The 13,656-nt window shown below is 37.0% G+C and overlaps 1 protein-coding gene across 1 annotated transcript in view; it reads left to right on the top strand.

Moving 5' to 3' along the window:
* The window catches only part of LOC144965556 (G-protein coupled receptor 54-like), a 114,905-nt gene that overhangs the window by 94,857 nt on the left and 6,392 nt on the right, over nt 1-13,656 (top strand). The window contains exons 5-6 of the mRNA XM_078901023.1: nt 943-1,078; nt 10,683-10,921. Of these exons, the coding sequence (XP_078757149.1) occupies nt 943-1,078; nt 10,683-10,921 (375 nt within the window). The remainder of the gene's footprint in view (nt 1-942; nt 1,079-10,682; nt 10,922-13,656) is intronic.

Raw genomic sequence — 13,656 nt, 5'->3', positions numbered from 1 at the left:
ATAACGGCACGTTTGATATTAGGCTAATGTCACAAGACAAATGGATCAACCATTGGGGTCTGTCTAATACCCTTTGTCAAGTGTTCATCGATTATTGATCTAAAGAATGGTTCCTTAGCGATACATGATTGCCATACTCTGGAAAAACACATTATAATAATTTTGGCCAGAAAGTAGTCCTTCAAAGTAACACATTTCCTTTTCATGGGATGAATAAAGTATTATCTTATCTTCATATATCGATCGAAGTCCCAGGTTTAAGAGTATTTCACAAGGTCATTTTAATCGATAGATATTTAAAAGGTTTCCTGGTTACATTTTGTAAAAGTATTTTTTCCAGAATTCGGCAGATGAGCCCAGAAACAATCCATAACACCAAAGCAGTGATTTAATGGCTTTTTGAAAGAACGCTGGCAAACTGCACTGCACTTTCTTCCAAGTCTAAAAATGGATACCCATTTATTGATGGGTAGTTAGGGGGGCCTGAAAAAAATCAGGTGCGAGTAGTTTCAGACTTATCCATTTTCGTTTGATTCGAACGCTCATCTGATTGACAAATTGAAGACTCCTGATGCAATACTATTTTTGACATATATTGAGAATTCATTCTACTGACCCGAGATCCCAAAGACCGAGTCCACGAGGTTAATAAGTGACCGATTTCGGTTAAAAAACAAAATAATATCTAACACCTTATTCTTATGTATAAAAAATAATTTAATGGAAGGAATATAGTATAATAACTTATTGCTTGTGCCGACGACACAAATATCGGCGAAATATCATTATTTATCTGACCCACATTTTAAGAGCTCCAAAGAACAAAGGGGGTGTTATAATACAAAAGGCTACGCAACTATTTTATGATGAATTATAAGATCCAAAGTCCAACAGCTATTCATTTAAGATTAAAAGAAAATTCTTCTTTTGATTCCTATTCAGGTTTCATTGCTGTCCACATGTCTTACCCTGACCGCGATGACCATCGATAGGTATTTCGCCATTGTTCATCCCATTCGCTCTCTTCGAACACGAACTCACAAAGTCGCCTTCCTGGTATGCTTGGCAATATGGCTAGGTGAGTAATGAAATTTGAAATATGATTGATCCTCTCACGATGATATCACATCGAGGTGAACGTGGTGATAAAAGTGAATTTTAAGATTTACCTATACAAAATCAGTAAAATAAAGACCTTCATTGAGAAGTGCGAGTTTTGTAAAAAAAAAAATAGAAAAAAAGATAAAGATAAAAATTAATAGATTATAATAACAATATACATTTTCTGATGTGGATAACTTTGACTTGAAATTCGTTTTCATCTTCAACTCAATGCCTAATACTGCAGACCTGCCTAATTGAAAATTTATAAATTCGTAATCTTTAAGAGGTAAAAATCTTAAAGACAATAGTTAACGTTAATAATCAACCATTTACTGATAGATACAAGGGTTAAATAGATCTTCAAAATAATTAATTTATGTCTGGTATCAGCTTTCATTTCCAATAATATATAGGTTTCATTTTATTGGAAAACCCCGATCCTTGCTTGACAATATGGCACGTCACATTGACGTGGGTTATCTTTGAGTCATATTTATGAAAGATGAGGTGTTGGCATGTCCTTAATTTAAATAAATGTCCCATCGCGTAAAGTCCTGCCAAGGACATGCATCAACCCCACAGTTCATATGAGATAATATACACACACACACACATATATATATATATATATATATATATATATATATATATATATATATATATATATATATGAGACGACTGGAAGTAACGGAGATGTAAAATCAGGAGTCATTGACAACTAAAAGACATTTTGAGGGATATTAAATGAAGATTGCTTCGCATGTTATGATTGGAGCCCTAGTTGTACTATATAAAGAAAATCAGGCCTGGATTAAGGGCACCAATAAAGCGTGAAAGACGTTAAAACTGATCATGTACAGGAGCTGTGATAGATATAGAACTATACGACAGTCCTCTCATATAAATTCTTTGAAGTCTCAGGTTTGATACTGGTTGACAAGTTTTGGGTCAATACTTTTTGACGCGTTTTCTTAGAAATTCCTCGAGATTTAAAATAAATGTTTTTTGGTCAAAATGACAAAAAAGTGATGCTGTCTGAATGTAAGGGCTGATCAGACGTGATTTTTCCTGGGCCGTTATACGAGCACTCCAAATACTGTAATTTTTTGTAACGGTAGAGAACTAAAAGTAGTCCTTTAGAGCCACTGGAGATGGAGTTAATTCCGGTTTCTATAGCGTAAAACGGACTTACTTACTTACTTATCCGAACCAGCGACTGCCTGAGCTCTAGCCCTTCGGTCTTGTGCCCGACGTATTTTGTAGTTGTTCCAGGTGACTATAGTGTGTTAATGATGATTGGATTTGGTGGGAGGAATGTGCATCTCAGGTCTTCAAGAGGTTGACAAGCAAGCAAGTGATGTATTACTGTTTCATTGGGGTGTTGACATAAGGGGCAGGAAGGGGATGTGTATTTTGTAATTTTGCTTAAATGGCTGTTGAACGGTATGTGTTGTGTATTTAGTTGAAAGATGATGCTTTCCTGATGTCTTCTGAGCTTATTTAGGCTATCAGTCTTTACAGGAGTAGTCATATGGGTAAATATACATCTACCCGTGGTGCTCATTGCCCAACTGTTCATCCATTATTCTCTCTTATTTGTTTTGATTATTTGTTTCGCTGTGTCTAAGGATACAGTAATTGATGGTTGTAAAAGTGTTGATCCGAGTCTGGCTAGTCTGTCTGGATTGTCATTTCCTGGTATATTTGAATGTCCTGGTATCCAATGGCGAGATGTATATTCTGTGTGTTGTAAGGAATTCATCTATTGGAGAACTGATTTGGAGTCTGTGAAGATGACAGTGTGTGAACGTTTTGAAGGTTTAGCTGGAAAACAGAAGAGAGGTGTCGCAGTGAGGCTTCGATTGCAACTACCTCTGCTTCGTAGTTTGAGCAGGAGCTTCCGCAAGAATTGTGGATTTTATCACATGTTATATCTGGGTATTCTACTACAAACCTATACCCAGCATTTTAGTTCCTTTGTGGGCAGATATATCGGTGTAAACATGTATCCAGTTGTCTGGGTATTCTTTTATTGTCTTCATTGCTAATGTTTGTGTATCTGATTTGTTTTTCTTTCCTGTGGTTTCTTCTATGAGGTTAGTCTTTATCTTTGGAAGTTTTAGTTCGGCGTATGGGTTTTTTGACTGATTAAAATAGATTTTTCTGTTTTCTGGGAGTCTGTGTCTTTCGTTCAAGTTGTTAGCAATGTGTAGCAGGGATGTTTGTTTTAATCTTCTTCTTAATAAATATAATATAATACACTTATATAGCGCCCATTAATCCACTGACAAGTGCTCTATGGCGCTTTACAATCACTCAAGACTATAATATAAACTAGCATTCACACTAGCACGCTCACACACATACACCCGTACACCCACATACGGAAACTTCTCCTACCCTAAATTAAAACTTCTTGGTTTCCATTTCTCTGCCAGAATTCTGTTTGGATGGTTGTCATCTTTTCGTTTGTATCTTTCAGCCATTTCAAGCACTGCTGATTCTCTGCGCAGTCCAAGTGGTTCCACATCAGGGTGTATTTCACATGCTGCTGTGGGTGTCGATCTAAGGGCACCGGAAATGAAGCGAAGAGCTTGATTTTGTACTCTGTCCAAGGTTTTATATGTGTTTTTACTACCTACATTTTGGGGGTGCTAAATTGTAGTCCACGACAGAATGCATATAGCCTAATTAGAGTTGTCGAAGCTTCTTTTTGTCTGCTCCCCAATTAGTATTGGCTAGTCGTTTTAGTAACTGGAGTTTCTTTGTGGCTTTGATTTTTACATTGTGAGTGTGTTTTTGTTCAAAGATAGTTGTCTGTCTAACTGTATGCCTAGATATGTGGGGTTTTCTTCTTTCTCGAGTCGATGGTCTTGGATGTAGAGTGATATTTCTTTCTTGGAAACAGGATGGCTCTTAGTAAATATAGAGTAGACTGTTTTATTGTAATTTATTTTTAACTTCCATTTATCACAGAAGGTGTTTAAGCTTTCTAAATCTTCATTTAGTCTATTGGAAGCTATTGGTAGGTGCTTCGTAGTATACCACATAGCTAAATCGTCAGCATATTGGGCCTTTTCTGTCTGTAATACTTCTGGTAGATTATTTATGAAAATAAGAAAGAGAGTACAGCTAAGGCAGGATCCTTGTGGGAGACCTTCCTCTAATACGTCTCGGTTCGACAGTCCATTATTAATTTTTGTTTGGATTGTTCTGTTACTTAGAAATTGTTTAATCCAGAAGTAGAGTTTTCCACCAATTCCATAGTCCATCATTTTTGATAACACCCTTACCTCCATACTTTGTCATAGGCTTGTTGGAGTTCAACAAAAACCGCGACTGCATGTTTACCATCTTGGAAGCCATCTATTATTTTTTGACTTAATTTAAACAATTAACCTTCTGTTCTTTGCCCCATCCTAATGCCTGTCTGATATTTATTTAGTAGGCCACATGTCTCCACCCACCAGTATAATCGGTTGTTTACCATTCTCTCAGCGATCTTTCCAACACATGAGGTGAGAGATATTGGTCGGTAACTTTTGGTTTCGTCGGGTGGTGTATTTTTCTTGAAGATTGGAATTATAATTGCATTTTTCCATTCTCTTGGTACTATTCCCGTCTCCCATGTTAGATTTATAAGTTTGGGAAGCATCTGTTTACCTCTCACGCTAATATGCAAGAGCATTTCATTGCGTATCTTATCTGGTCCAGCGGATTTCCTTAACTTGAGTTTTTTCATGACTCTGTGAAGTTCTGACATGGTAAAGTCCTCTTTGAACAGATATGAGATAGTTTTAGGGGCCTTTTCTTGATATTAAGGTTTTTAATCAATTCCTTGTCCTTCTCACTTCTTTTTAGTGCCTTGTTTACTGAAGCAAAATGTTTGTTGAAGATTATGGCTTTCTTTTGGTCGTCTACGATTGTTCCTTCTGGGGTCTGATTCATGGAGCGGGACTATGGTAGTCTCAGATTATAGCAAAGTCTGAGACTTTGTAGTCTAAGACTTTGGGAAGTCCGAGGCTACGGAAAGTAAGCTATTCATGGAGTCAGACTTCGTCCCTGACTATCAAGTCTCTGACTACGCTTGCGAAGTCTCAGACTACAGAGGTCAATCTATTTTTAACTGGGGATTCCTCGTAAACGCATCACAAAACGTCATAGAAATGTGTTACTTTTCCAGCTGCGCATGCGTCATACGAAGTGGCACAGAAATCATATCTATTTCTTCTTCGTGTTTGTTTTGATCGGTTTTTTTTTTTTTTGCCCCACAAATAAAAATGATGTGAGACAAGTTTAGGGGTGTAAAAATTGTTTGAGAATGTGTGTGTGTGTGTGTGTGTGTAATGTTTTTAGTAAATATAAATAATGATGACACTTAAATGATTCTTATCCACGGTGTAGCATTGTTCTAAGTAGAGAGCGGGAGGCTCTGCCTGAAGCATGGGGTCCCGAAAATACTAACGAAAGAGTGAAGATGGATAGGAATCGGTGGAAACAATACAGACAATGGGCGTTTCGGGTACAAACCCTTCGTCGGCACAACAATAAACAAATAAACGTTGAAAACAAATAAGATGAAATGCAGTATAAATTGCATCGTCTGTACTCAACGATGGTTGGAGTGTGAACGAATCGTTAGCGTGGTGTGATAGAAATGATGAGGCCAGTGAGAGACGTGAAATTTCTAGAAAATAATGGACGATAACAGACATAATAGAAATGTAGTAGTAGTAGTAGTAGTAGTAGTAGTAGTAGTAGTAGTAGTAGTAGTAGTAGTAGTAGTAGTAGTAGTAGTAGTAGTAGTAGTAGTGGTAGTGGTAGTAGTAGTAGTTGTAGTAGTAGTAGTAGTAGTAGTAGTAGTAGTAGTAGTAGTAGTAGTAGTAGGAGTAATGATAATAGTGAAAGTAGCAGCAGCAGCAGCAGTAGTAGTAGTAGTAGTAGTAGTAGTAGTAGTAGTAGTAGCAGTAGTAGTAGTAGTAGTAGTAGTAGTAGTAGTAGTAGTAGTAGTAGTAGTAGTAGTAGTAGGAGGAGGAGGAGGCGGAGGAGGAGGAGGAGGAGGAGGAAGTTACTATGAAACTGTGTCTGTGTGTGTGGGGGGGGGGGGGAGTCCCTGGAGAGTGTTTTGACTGGGCAAGATGAGGAGTGTATGTGCGATTGTCGAATCTCCGAGTAAAGAAAAGAAAAAAAAAATAAAAAAAAAAATTTAAATAACATAAAATTAAATTTAAATAAATAAATAAATAAATAAATAAATAAATAAATAAATAAATAAATAAATAAATAAATAAAAATAAATATAAAATCAAAAACTGTCGGGTATCCTTGTTCTAATCGCTGTACAATTACTTCCCCCAGCGTAGAGCACGTATGATTTTGAAATTTAGTCCCAGACTACGATATTTACGCCTGCTAAATCGCGGGTGTAAATTTCACCCGTTTAGTCCCTCGTTTAGTCTAAGACTTCGCGTAGTCCGGCTTCATGAATTGCTTACAATGCCTTTTAGTCAGAGACTACGGATTTAGTCTAGGACTATCGTCGCAGTCCCGCTCCATGAATTAGAGCCCTGTAGTTTTCATGGGTTTGGGTTGGTTTTCGGGGTTTCATTGTTAAGATTATTAAGTAAACCCCTTGCTTTTTTCACAATTTGATTTAGATCAATATTAGCGCATTCCTTTCTTTTAGCTCTGTTAATAGTTCTTTTGACAATTGCAGATGCTTTATTGTACTCAATCTTGTTTTTAATTGTTCCGTTTACCTCTAAATGTTTCCTTGTTTCCTTTCTTGCATTTACTGAAAAGTATGGACATACAGAAGACACCACACTACATAATGAGTGTGAGGTGGGTGGATGAGTGTGAGGTGGGTGCGGCTATGTGGTCTAGTGGTATGTCACTCGCTTTCGGATCGGAAGGTCCTGGGTTTGAACCTCGCTCGACGCATAGTTGAGTCCTTGGAAAAGACTCTTTACTCACATTCTCTCACCGTACTCAGGTGTAAAATGAGTACCTGGCCGTTAACAGCGTTGTCATTGTCCGAAAAAATTGTAATATCGCCTAACAGGCGTCATGTCTCGTCCTACATGTTAATTGTTGCTGTTGACCAGGGACCCTTTGCAAAGCGCTTTGAGCACGTTAAGTGGATATTGCGCTATATAAAAGCTAAATTTTATTTTATTTATTTATTTTATTTATGAGGAGCGGAGCGTCAACCACTCATCGTTGGATTCTGATTCCTGCACCTTAAGAGGATGGAGTCCCACCTACTCCCTAACCCGGTTATACCACCGGGGACACAACAAACTCAGTAGAAACAAGGAACACCACGGGAAGGTGCTGTTATGGACACAATAATACATGAGAGGCCATGCACCTGGAAATGAGAGGTGTTGAGTTCGAAATGCACATCTATTTCCTTTCAGCAAACGGGACATCCGGTCCAGACCGTGCAGTTCCTCGCGTGATACGGACAATAGCAATTGCTTACTACCTTTTGGTCAGGATGCTAGTTTATTGTCAAGTACTTTCTGCCAGATATAACAGACCAAGCCACCCAATCACTGCTGGGTGGACTGCGGGGTCAGAAAAATGTTGACTGCAGAGGGATCGATCTGGGTCCCTTTACGTATGGAGTGCTCTACCGAGTTATGCCCCCCCCCCCTTTTTTTTTTTAACCGTAGGCCTTCATCTTATTCTCTGTCGTACACTGACGAAACACATTTTACAAAATTTTGGCTAAAATTATTTTTATTTCAAATGTCAATGAATCATGATGACCCTAAACTTTTAAAAAATCTTAAACTAGGAATTTCGTTAGAGAGTACATTTTGAAAGTTGAGGCTCGTATTAATTCATCAATCTTTGAAGCGAGATATTTCTGGTCAAAACAAGAAAAAAATGTGGTTTGCTCGTGTAAAATAGATTGATTCACCACAGACCTAAACTGCTATGTGGTCTATTGGTATGACACTCTCCTTCAGATCGGAAGGTCCTGAGTTAGAGTTCAAGTCCCGCTCTGAGCGGTGCATAGTTGAAACCTTGGAAAATGATCTTTACTCACATCCTCTCACCGTAATCAGCTATAAAATGAATACCAAACGTTTAACAACATTGTCTTTGGACGAAGAAAAAATGTAATATCGTCTAACCAGGGGTCATGTCTCGACCTTCATGATTAGTGTTGCTTTTGGCTAGGGACCTCTTTTAAAGAGTTAAGCACTTTTAGTGGATATTGCACTGTATAAAAGCTCAAGTTAGGACACAATGTTCAGCTTTGCGCATCTAGAGGGTCTTTCTACAGTGACAACGGTTCTCATGCTAACATCATTTTATATATTGGCTATCACGATATAAATGTCAATACTATGTAACCGCTTGGTATTACGGTTATTCAACTGTAATCAGCGAGTTCGTGGCCCGAAATGTGTTCGTTGGTCTGAGCGGTATCATGGTCCGACATATGATGGAATTAGCAACATGATTACAGTAAGTATGACTAATACTATTAGGGCTACCAGCATCGTATCATCTGGGACAGAATTAATAGGAGTGTCTTGGAAAACCTCAGACCGCATGACTGTGGCTGTTGCAGCTGAGCAGGTAAGGCTAGACAGCAATTAAACAACCAAGCCAAAACACTAATTACCACCCATATATATATATATATATATATATATATATATATATATATATATATATATATTTATATATATATATATAAAATATTACCTTTCATCATTATAGTTTGGCATGGGGCGAGATGAGAGACAGAGAGAGAGAGAGAGAGAGCGAGAGAGAGAGAGAGAGAGCGAGAGAGAGAGAGAGAGAGAGAGAGAGAGAGAGAGAGAGAGAGAGAACTTTATAAAATAGATATTTCAAAATAAATACATAAAAATTTATTGTCGATATATATTCAGTCCAATTCTATGTCTGTATAACGTATAAATGAATAAATGTTTCCCAGTCCTGAGGATATTTTTCTTGTAGTTTTCGGTTCTTTGCTTTGAGCCCAGACCTCGCGTAATGATTATGGTATTCATCTATACGGATTGAAGTATTACATTGTGGGCACGATTTCAAGTGAAGATAATTGATTATTTTTCTTTAAAATATCAGTATTACACAGGCGTTTTCTCTCATCTGTCAAGTAATGATGGAACACACACACACACACACACACCCACACACACACACACTCTCTCTCTCTCTATCTCTCTCTCTCTCTATCTCTCTCTCTCTGTCTCTCTCTCTCTCTCTCTCTCTCTCTCACTCTCTCTATTTATTTCTCTTGTTTTTCACGATGGCGAGGCTGAGGATGGCAAAATAAAGAGATTTTAGTTGGACTCCTACTCGGACATGATATATTTTGGAATGCTTCATTTTCTGAGATCTCTCTATATCCATGCTTTTTATTATTACTGATGAAAGTGCCTACTTTATATACTTGCTTAAAACTGACGCTAACAAAAATAATAATAACAATAAATAAATGTATATAGAGCAAATCTCCACCTTAGTGCAATGGAACTATAGAAGACATAAGTGCTGTCTGATTTTTTTTAGCCGCCTTGATTATTGCAATAGCTTGCTATAATATGATTGTGATAATAATGTCATTAATCAACTCCACAAGATACAGAACAAAGCAGTTTGATTGATAACATTATCTAAAAAGCGCGAGCATATTACCCCCATTTTGGAGGACCTACACTGGCTACCTGTTAAGATAGAGAATTGAATTTAAAATAATTACCCACGTTTTCAATTGCTTAACAATTCTGCACCTGTTGACTTTCAAGAACGTATCCACCTTTATGAACCCAGTCGAAATTTAAGATCTGCTAATTTAAGTTTCCTAAGGGAACCCCCAAAATATTTAGCTTTTCGTGAGAAATCCTTTGACCACTGTGTCCCCTCCCCCGCCGATCGTGGAACTCCATCAGTATTGAAACAAAAAATTGTGACAATTCACTTACTCTTAGAAAGCGGTTAAAAAATTAACTTTCCTGTAGGGCATTTAGACTGTCAGTGTTCATTTGATTATAATATACTTTATTATCACATCAATGTGGTTTTTAACATATCAGTTCTATAAATGTGTATGATATATGATGTGAGCCAGTAAGCAATTTTGCTTGGAACTATATACATTCATTATATCATTATATGAGAATTTTCAGAAAATTATTTGTTAAATTTTGAAATATTAAGGGAAAGTTAATCAAAAATATTTTGTCCTCAGTCTAGACTTTTGAAGCACTCAATAATATGGGCACTTCTTAAAACAGAGAGCGAATTCCAGATTGATGATGCCGCAAAGTAAAATGCGCATTCCGATAATTTTGTTTTGAACACGTTTATTTCTAACGTGGTGTGTTGTGAGGAGCGGAGAGCCAGAGTTGGCCTGAACTCCAAAATTAATGACACTAGGTATTGTGGTGCTAAGCCACGAATGCATTTGGAAATTAAAACAGGCCATCTTGAACTCAACCCTCCTCTCGACAGGCAACCAATGTAGCTGTTTCAAGACAGGTAATATTTGTTCCAGCTATGAATATTTTTGTTTTAATTTGTTTCAGCATCTCTGGTTGTGTGCAGTCCTTACCTAAAGTATTACGGATTGGGTCAGCAGTTGATCAAGAATAAACCGGTGACTGTTTGCTTTCCAAAGTGGCCGCCAAGCTGGTTCAAGGTCGTGACCATAACAATGGTATTGGTCACCTATGTCATTCCTCTCTCTGTCATAGTCATCAGTTACTCTCTTATCCTCAAGAATCTGTGGCGTCACCGAGTTGGTCAGCCAGACAGACACAACCATGTAAGTCATGCGTCAAGGGGTGATCATTTGACTAGTCTTTATATTATGGTAGAGTGGTCTCCCTAGCCATATTGGCATATTGGTCGATTTTGGCAAGTGAGACCAAGATTTTGGCCTCCCGGCGTAAAACTGCATTTTCGTTTATGGAACTGTTTCTTTATGTTAAAGAGGCGAGTTTTTTCTTCTATTTATTTATTGCTTGCTTGTTTGTTTTTGTTGCTGTTCTTTCTTTCTTTTTTTTTGAAGGGGGGGGGGGGGGGGGGGGGTTAGTTTTTAGGTAGTAATCACGCCTCCCCCCCCCTCCCCACCCACACGAAAAAATGTTAGAGAAGAAGAGATTGCAAGTTATCGGCCGGTCACCCACACAAAATTTAACTTAGTTTTATTTTTAACAATATTTTTAGAATCAAAACCACGGAACTGTTTCTTGTACTATTATGTTGAGGAGGCCAGTTTTTAAAAATTTTCTTTTCTTTTCTTTTTTTTTTTAAAGAGAGAGTTAGAGAGAGAGAGAGAGAGAGAGAGAGAGAGAGAGATAGATAGATAGATAGAGAGAGAGAGAGAGAGAGAGAGAGAGAGAGAGAGAGAGAGAGAGAGAGATATCAGCCGCCCAACACAAAAATTATTTGAATTTTCATTTTCTTTTTTGCTCTTCAATTTTCTCTTATGTAGTATGATTAATAACAATGTTAGCTACAATGCCTAAAAACAAACAAACCAATAAATAAAAAAGAAAATAAAAAATGCAAAAAAAAAAACAAAAAAAAAACAAAAAAAAACAAACAAACCAATCCACAACATGAAGAACCAGTTCTATAAATGAAGAATACACGGTTAACCTAGCAAAAATCTAAAAATATTGTTTAAAAAAATAACTAAATTAAATTTTGTGTGGGCGACAGGCCGATAACTTGCAATCTCTTTTCTGACATTTTTTGGTGTGGGGTTGAGGGGGGGGGGGGGGAGAGGAGGCGTGATTATTACCTTATAAAGAACCATCACCCCCCCCCCCCCCCCAAGAAAACAAAAGAAGCAAGAATAGCAACAAAAACAAACAGGCAAGCAATAAATAAATAGAAGAAAAAACTCGCCTCTTCAACATAACGAAACAGTTCCATAAACGAAAATACAGTTTTACGCCTAGAGACCAAAATCTTGGTCTCCCTATCCAAAACAAGCCATTTTGGCTAGGGAGATCAAGATTTTGGTCTCCCAAGCCAAATTGGCCAATTTTGGCTAGGACATTTTCTTTTATTCATTTCATGTGGTTATTTCACCAAGTCCCCTTTTCATATTGCTTGGTTCAATATTAAGATGCTGAGCTAGCAATAACTAGATTGGCTTGCGGTCTAAAATTCATGCGCTATAAATACACAAACACACACACACACGCACACACGCACACACGCACAAACACACACTCAGACATTCACACCCTCTCTCTCTCTCTCTCTCTCTCTCTCTCTCTCTCTCTCTTTCTCTCTCTCTCTCTCTCTCTCTCTTCTCTCCCTGACAGATATATCAGGTGGTCACAAAAGAAAAACAAAACAAAAACAAAAACAAACAAACGCGCCGCTATTTAGTTATTACTATTGTAAAAGGTTATAAAGACATGTTTTAAAAAAATGTTAATTACGTTTAGAACTATTCTTTATTAGCAAAATATAAAAATAATAATTAGATTAACGGTTTTTGAAGATTATACAATCTTCTAACACCACCTAAAAATGTCGATATCGAAAAGATGACGCAACTTGTGGCATTTGCGCGTTGTAAATTTTTAAAGAAGGCACTTGTTGCTTTGCGGGGGAGACTGCTGATAATTACATAAAACTATTGGAAGAAAATCTTTTGTCAGACTATGAACACCTTTATCCAGTAAGGACTTTCATTTTTCAACAAGATGGTGCTACATTCCATACGAGCAAAGAATACATGCATTTCTTAGAAGAAATGATATTTATTCATCGAGAAAGATAACTTGCCGCCTCAACTACCCGGCCTGAATCCATGGATTACGCAATTTGGATTTCTTAGACCGAGAAGGTTTAAAGTGGACAAAGATCTGCATTCACAGAAAAAAAAACTTGAGAGAAAGAATTGTTTTTTACTGGAAGGAGACAGCCATTGAGGAATTCGGAAGTGCATTTCAAGTTGGAGAAAGAGTCTACGTTGGGACATTAGGAGAACGGCGGTGCTTTGATCACTTAAAGTGCTAACTTTGTAGAAGTTGGACCAAACATTGATGAAAATAATGTTTATGGGGACATAATTAATGTTTGCTAGATAAAAATGGCAACAAATCGCCATTTTGCTCTCTGCAATGTTTCGACATTTAAATCTGATATTGTATTTATGACAACGGTTTTGAAAAATCAATGTATCTTTTTGGTTTCTCAATTCATATTTTGACAGTTTACGTATAAGGATTTGTTTTATTTGTATTCTGAATTGGAAAGAAATCCAATGAAGAGTCTCAGAGATACACGCCGACAAAAAGCGGAGCGTTTTTTTTTTTGTTTTTTTTTGGGTGATATATATATATATATATATATATATATATATATATATATATATTATATATATATATATATATATATATATATATATATATATATATATATATATATATATATATATATATAATGTGTGTGTTTGTTTCAGGGAGAGAGATGGATAGATAGATAGATAGATAGAGAGAGAGAGAGAGAGAGAGAGAGAAGGAGAGGAGAGGG

Source organism: Berghia stephanieae, chromosome 2 (genome assembly GCF_034508935.2).
Source record: "Berghia stephanieae isolate SIO BIC M18660-M18661 chromosome 2, UCSD_Bste_1.3, whole genome shotgun sequence".
Classification (NCBI taxonomy): Eukaryota; Metazoa; Mollusca; class Gastropoda; order Nudibranchia; family Aeolidiidae; genus Berghia; species Berghia stephanieae.
This window is presented reverse-complemented; position numbering and strand designations above follow the sequence as displayed.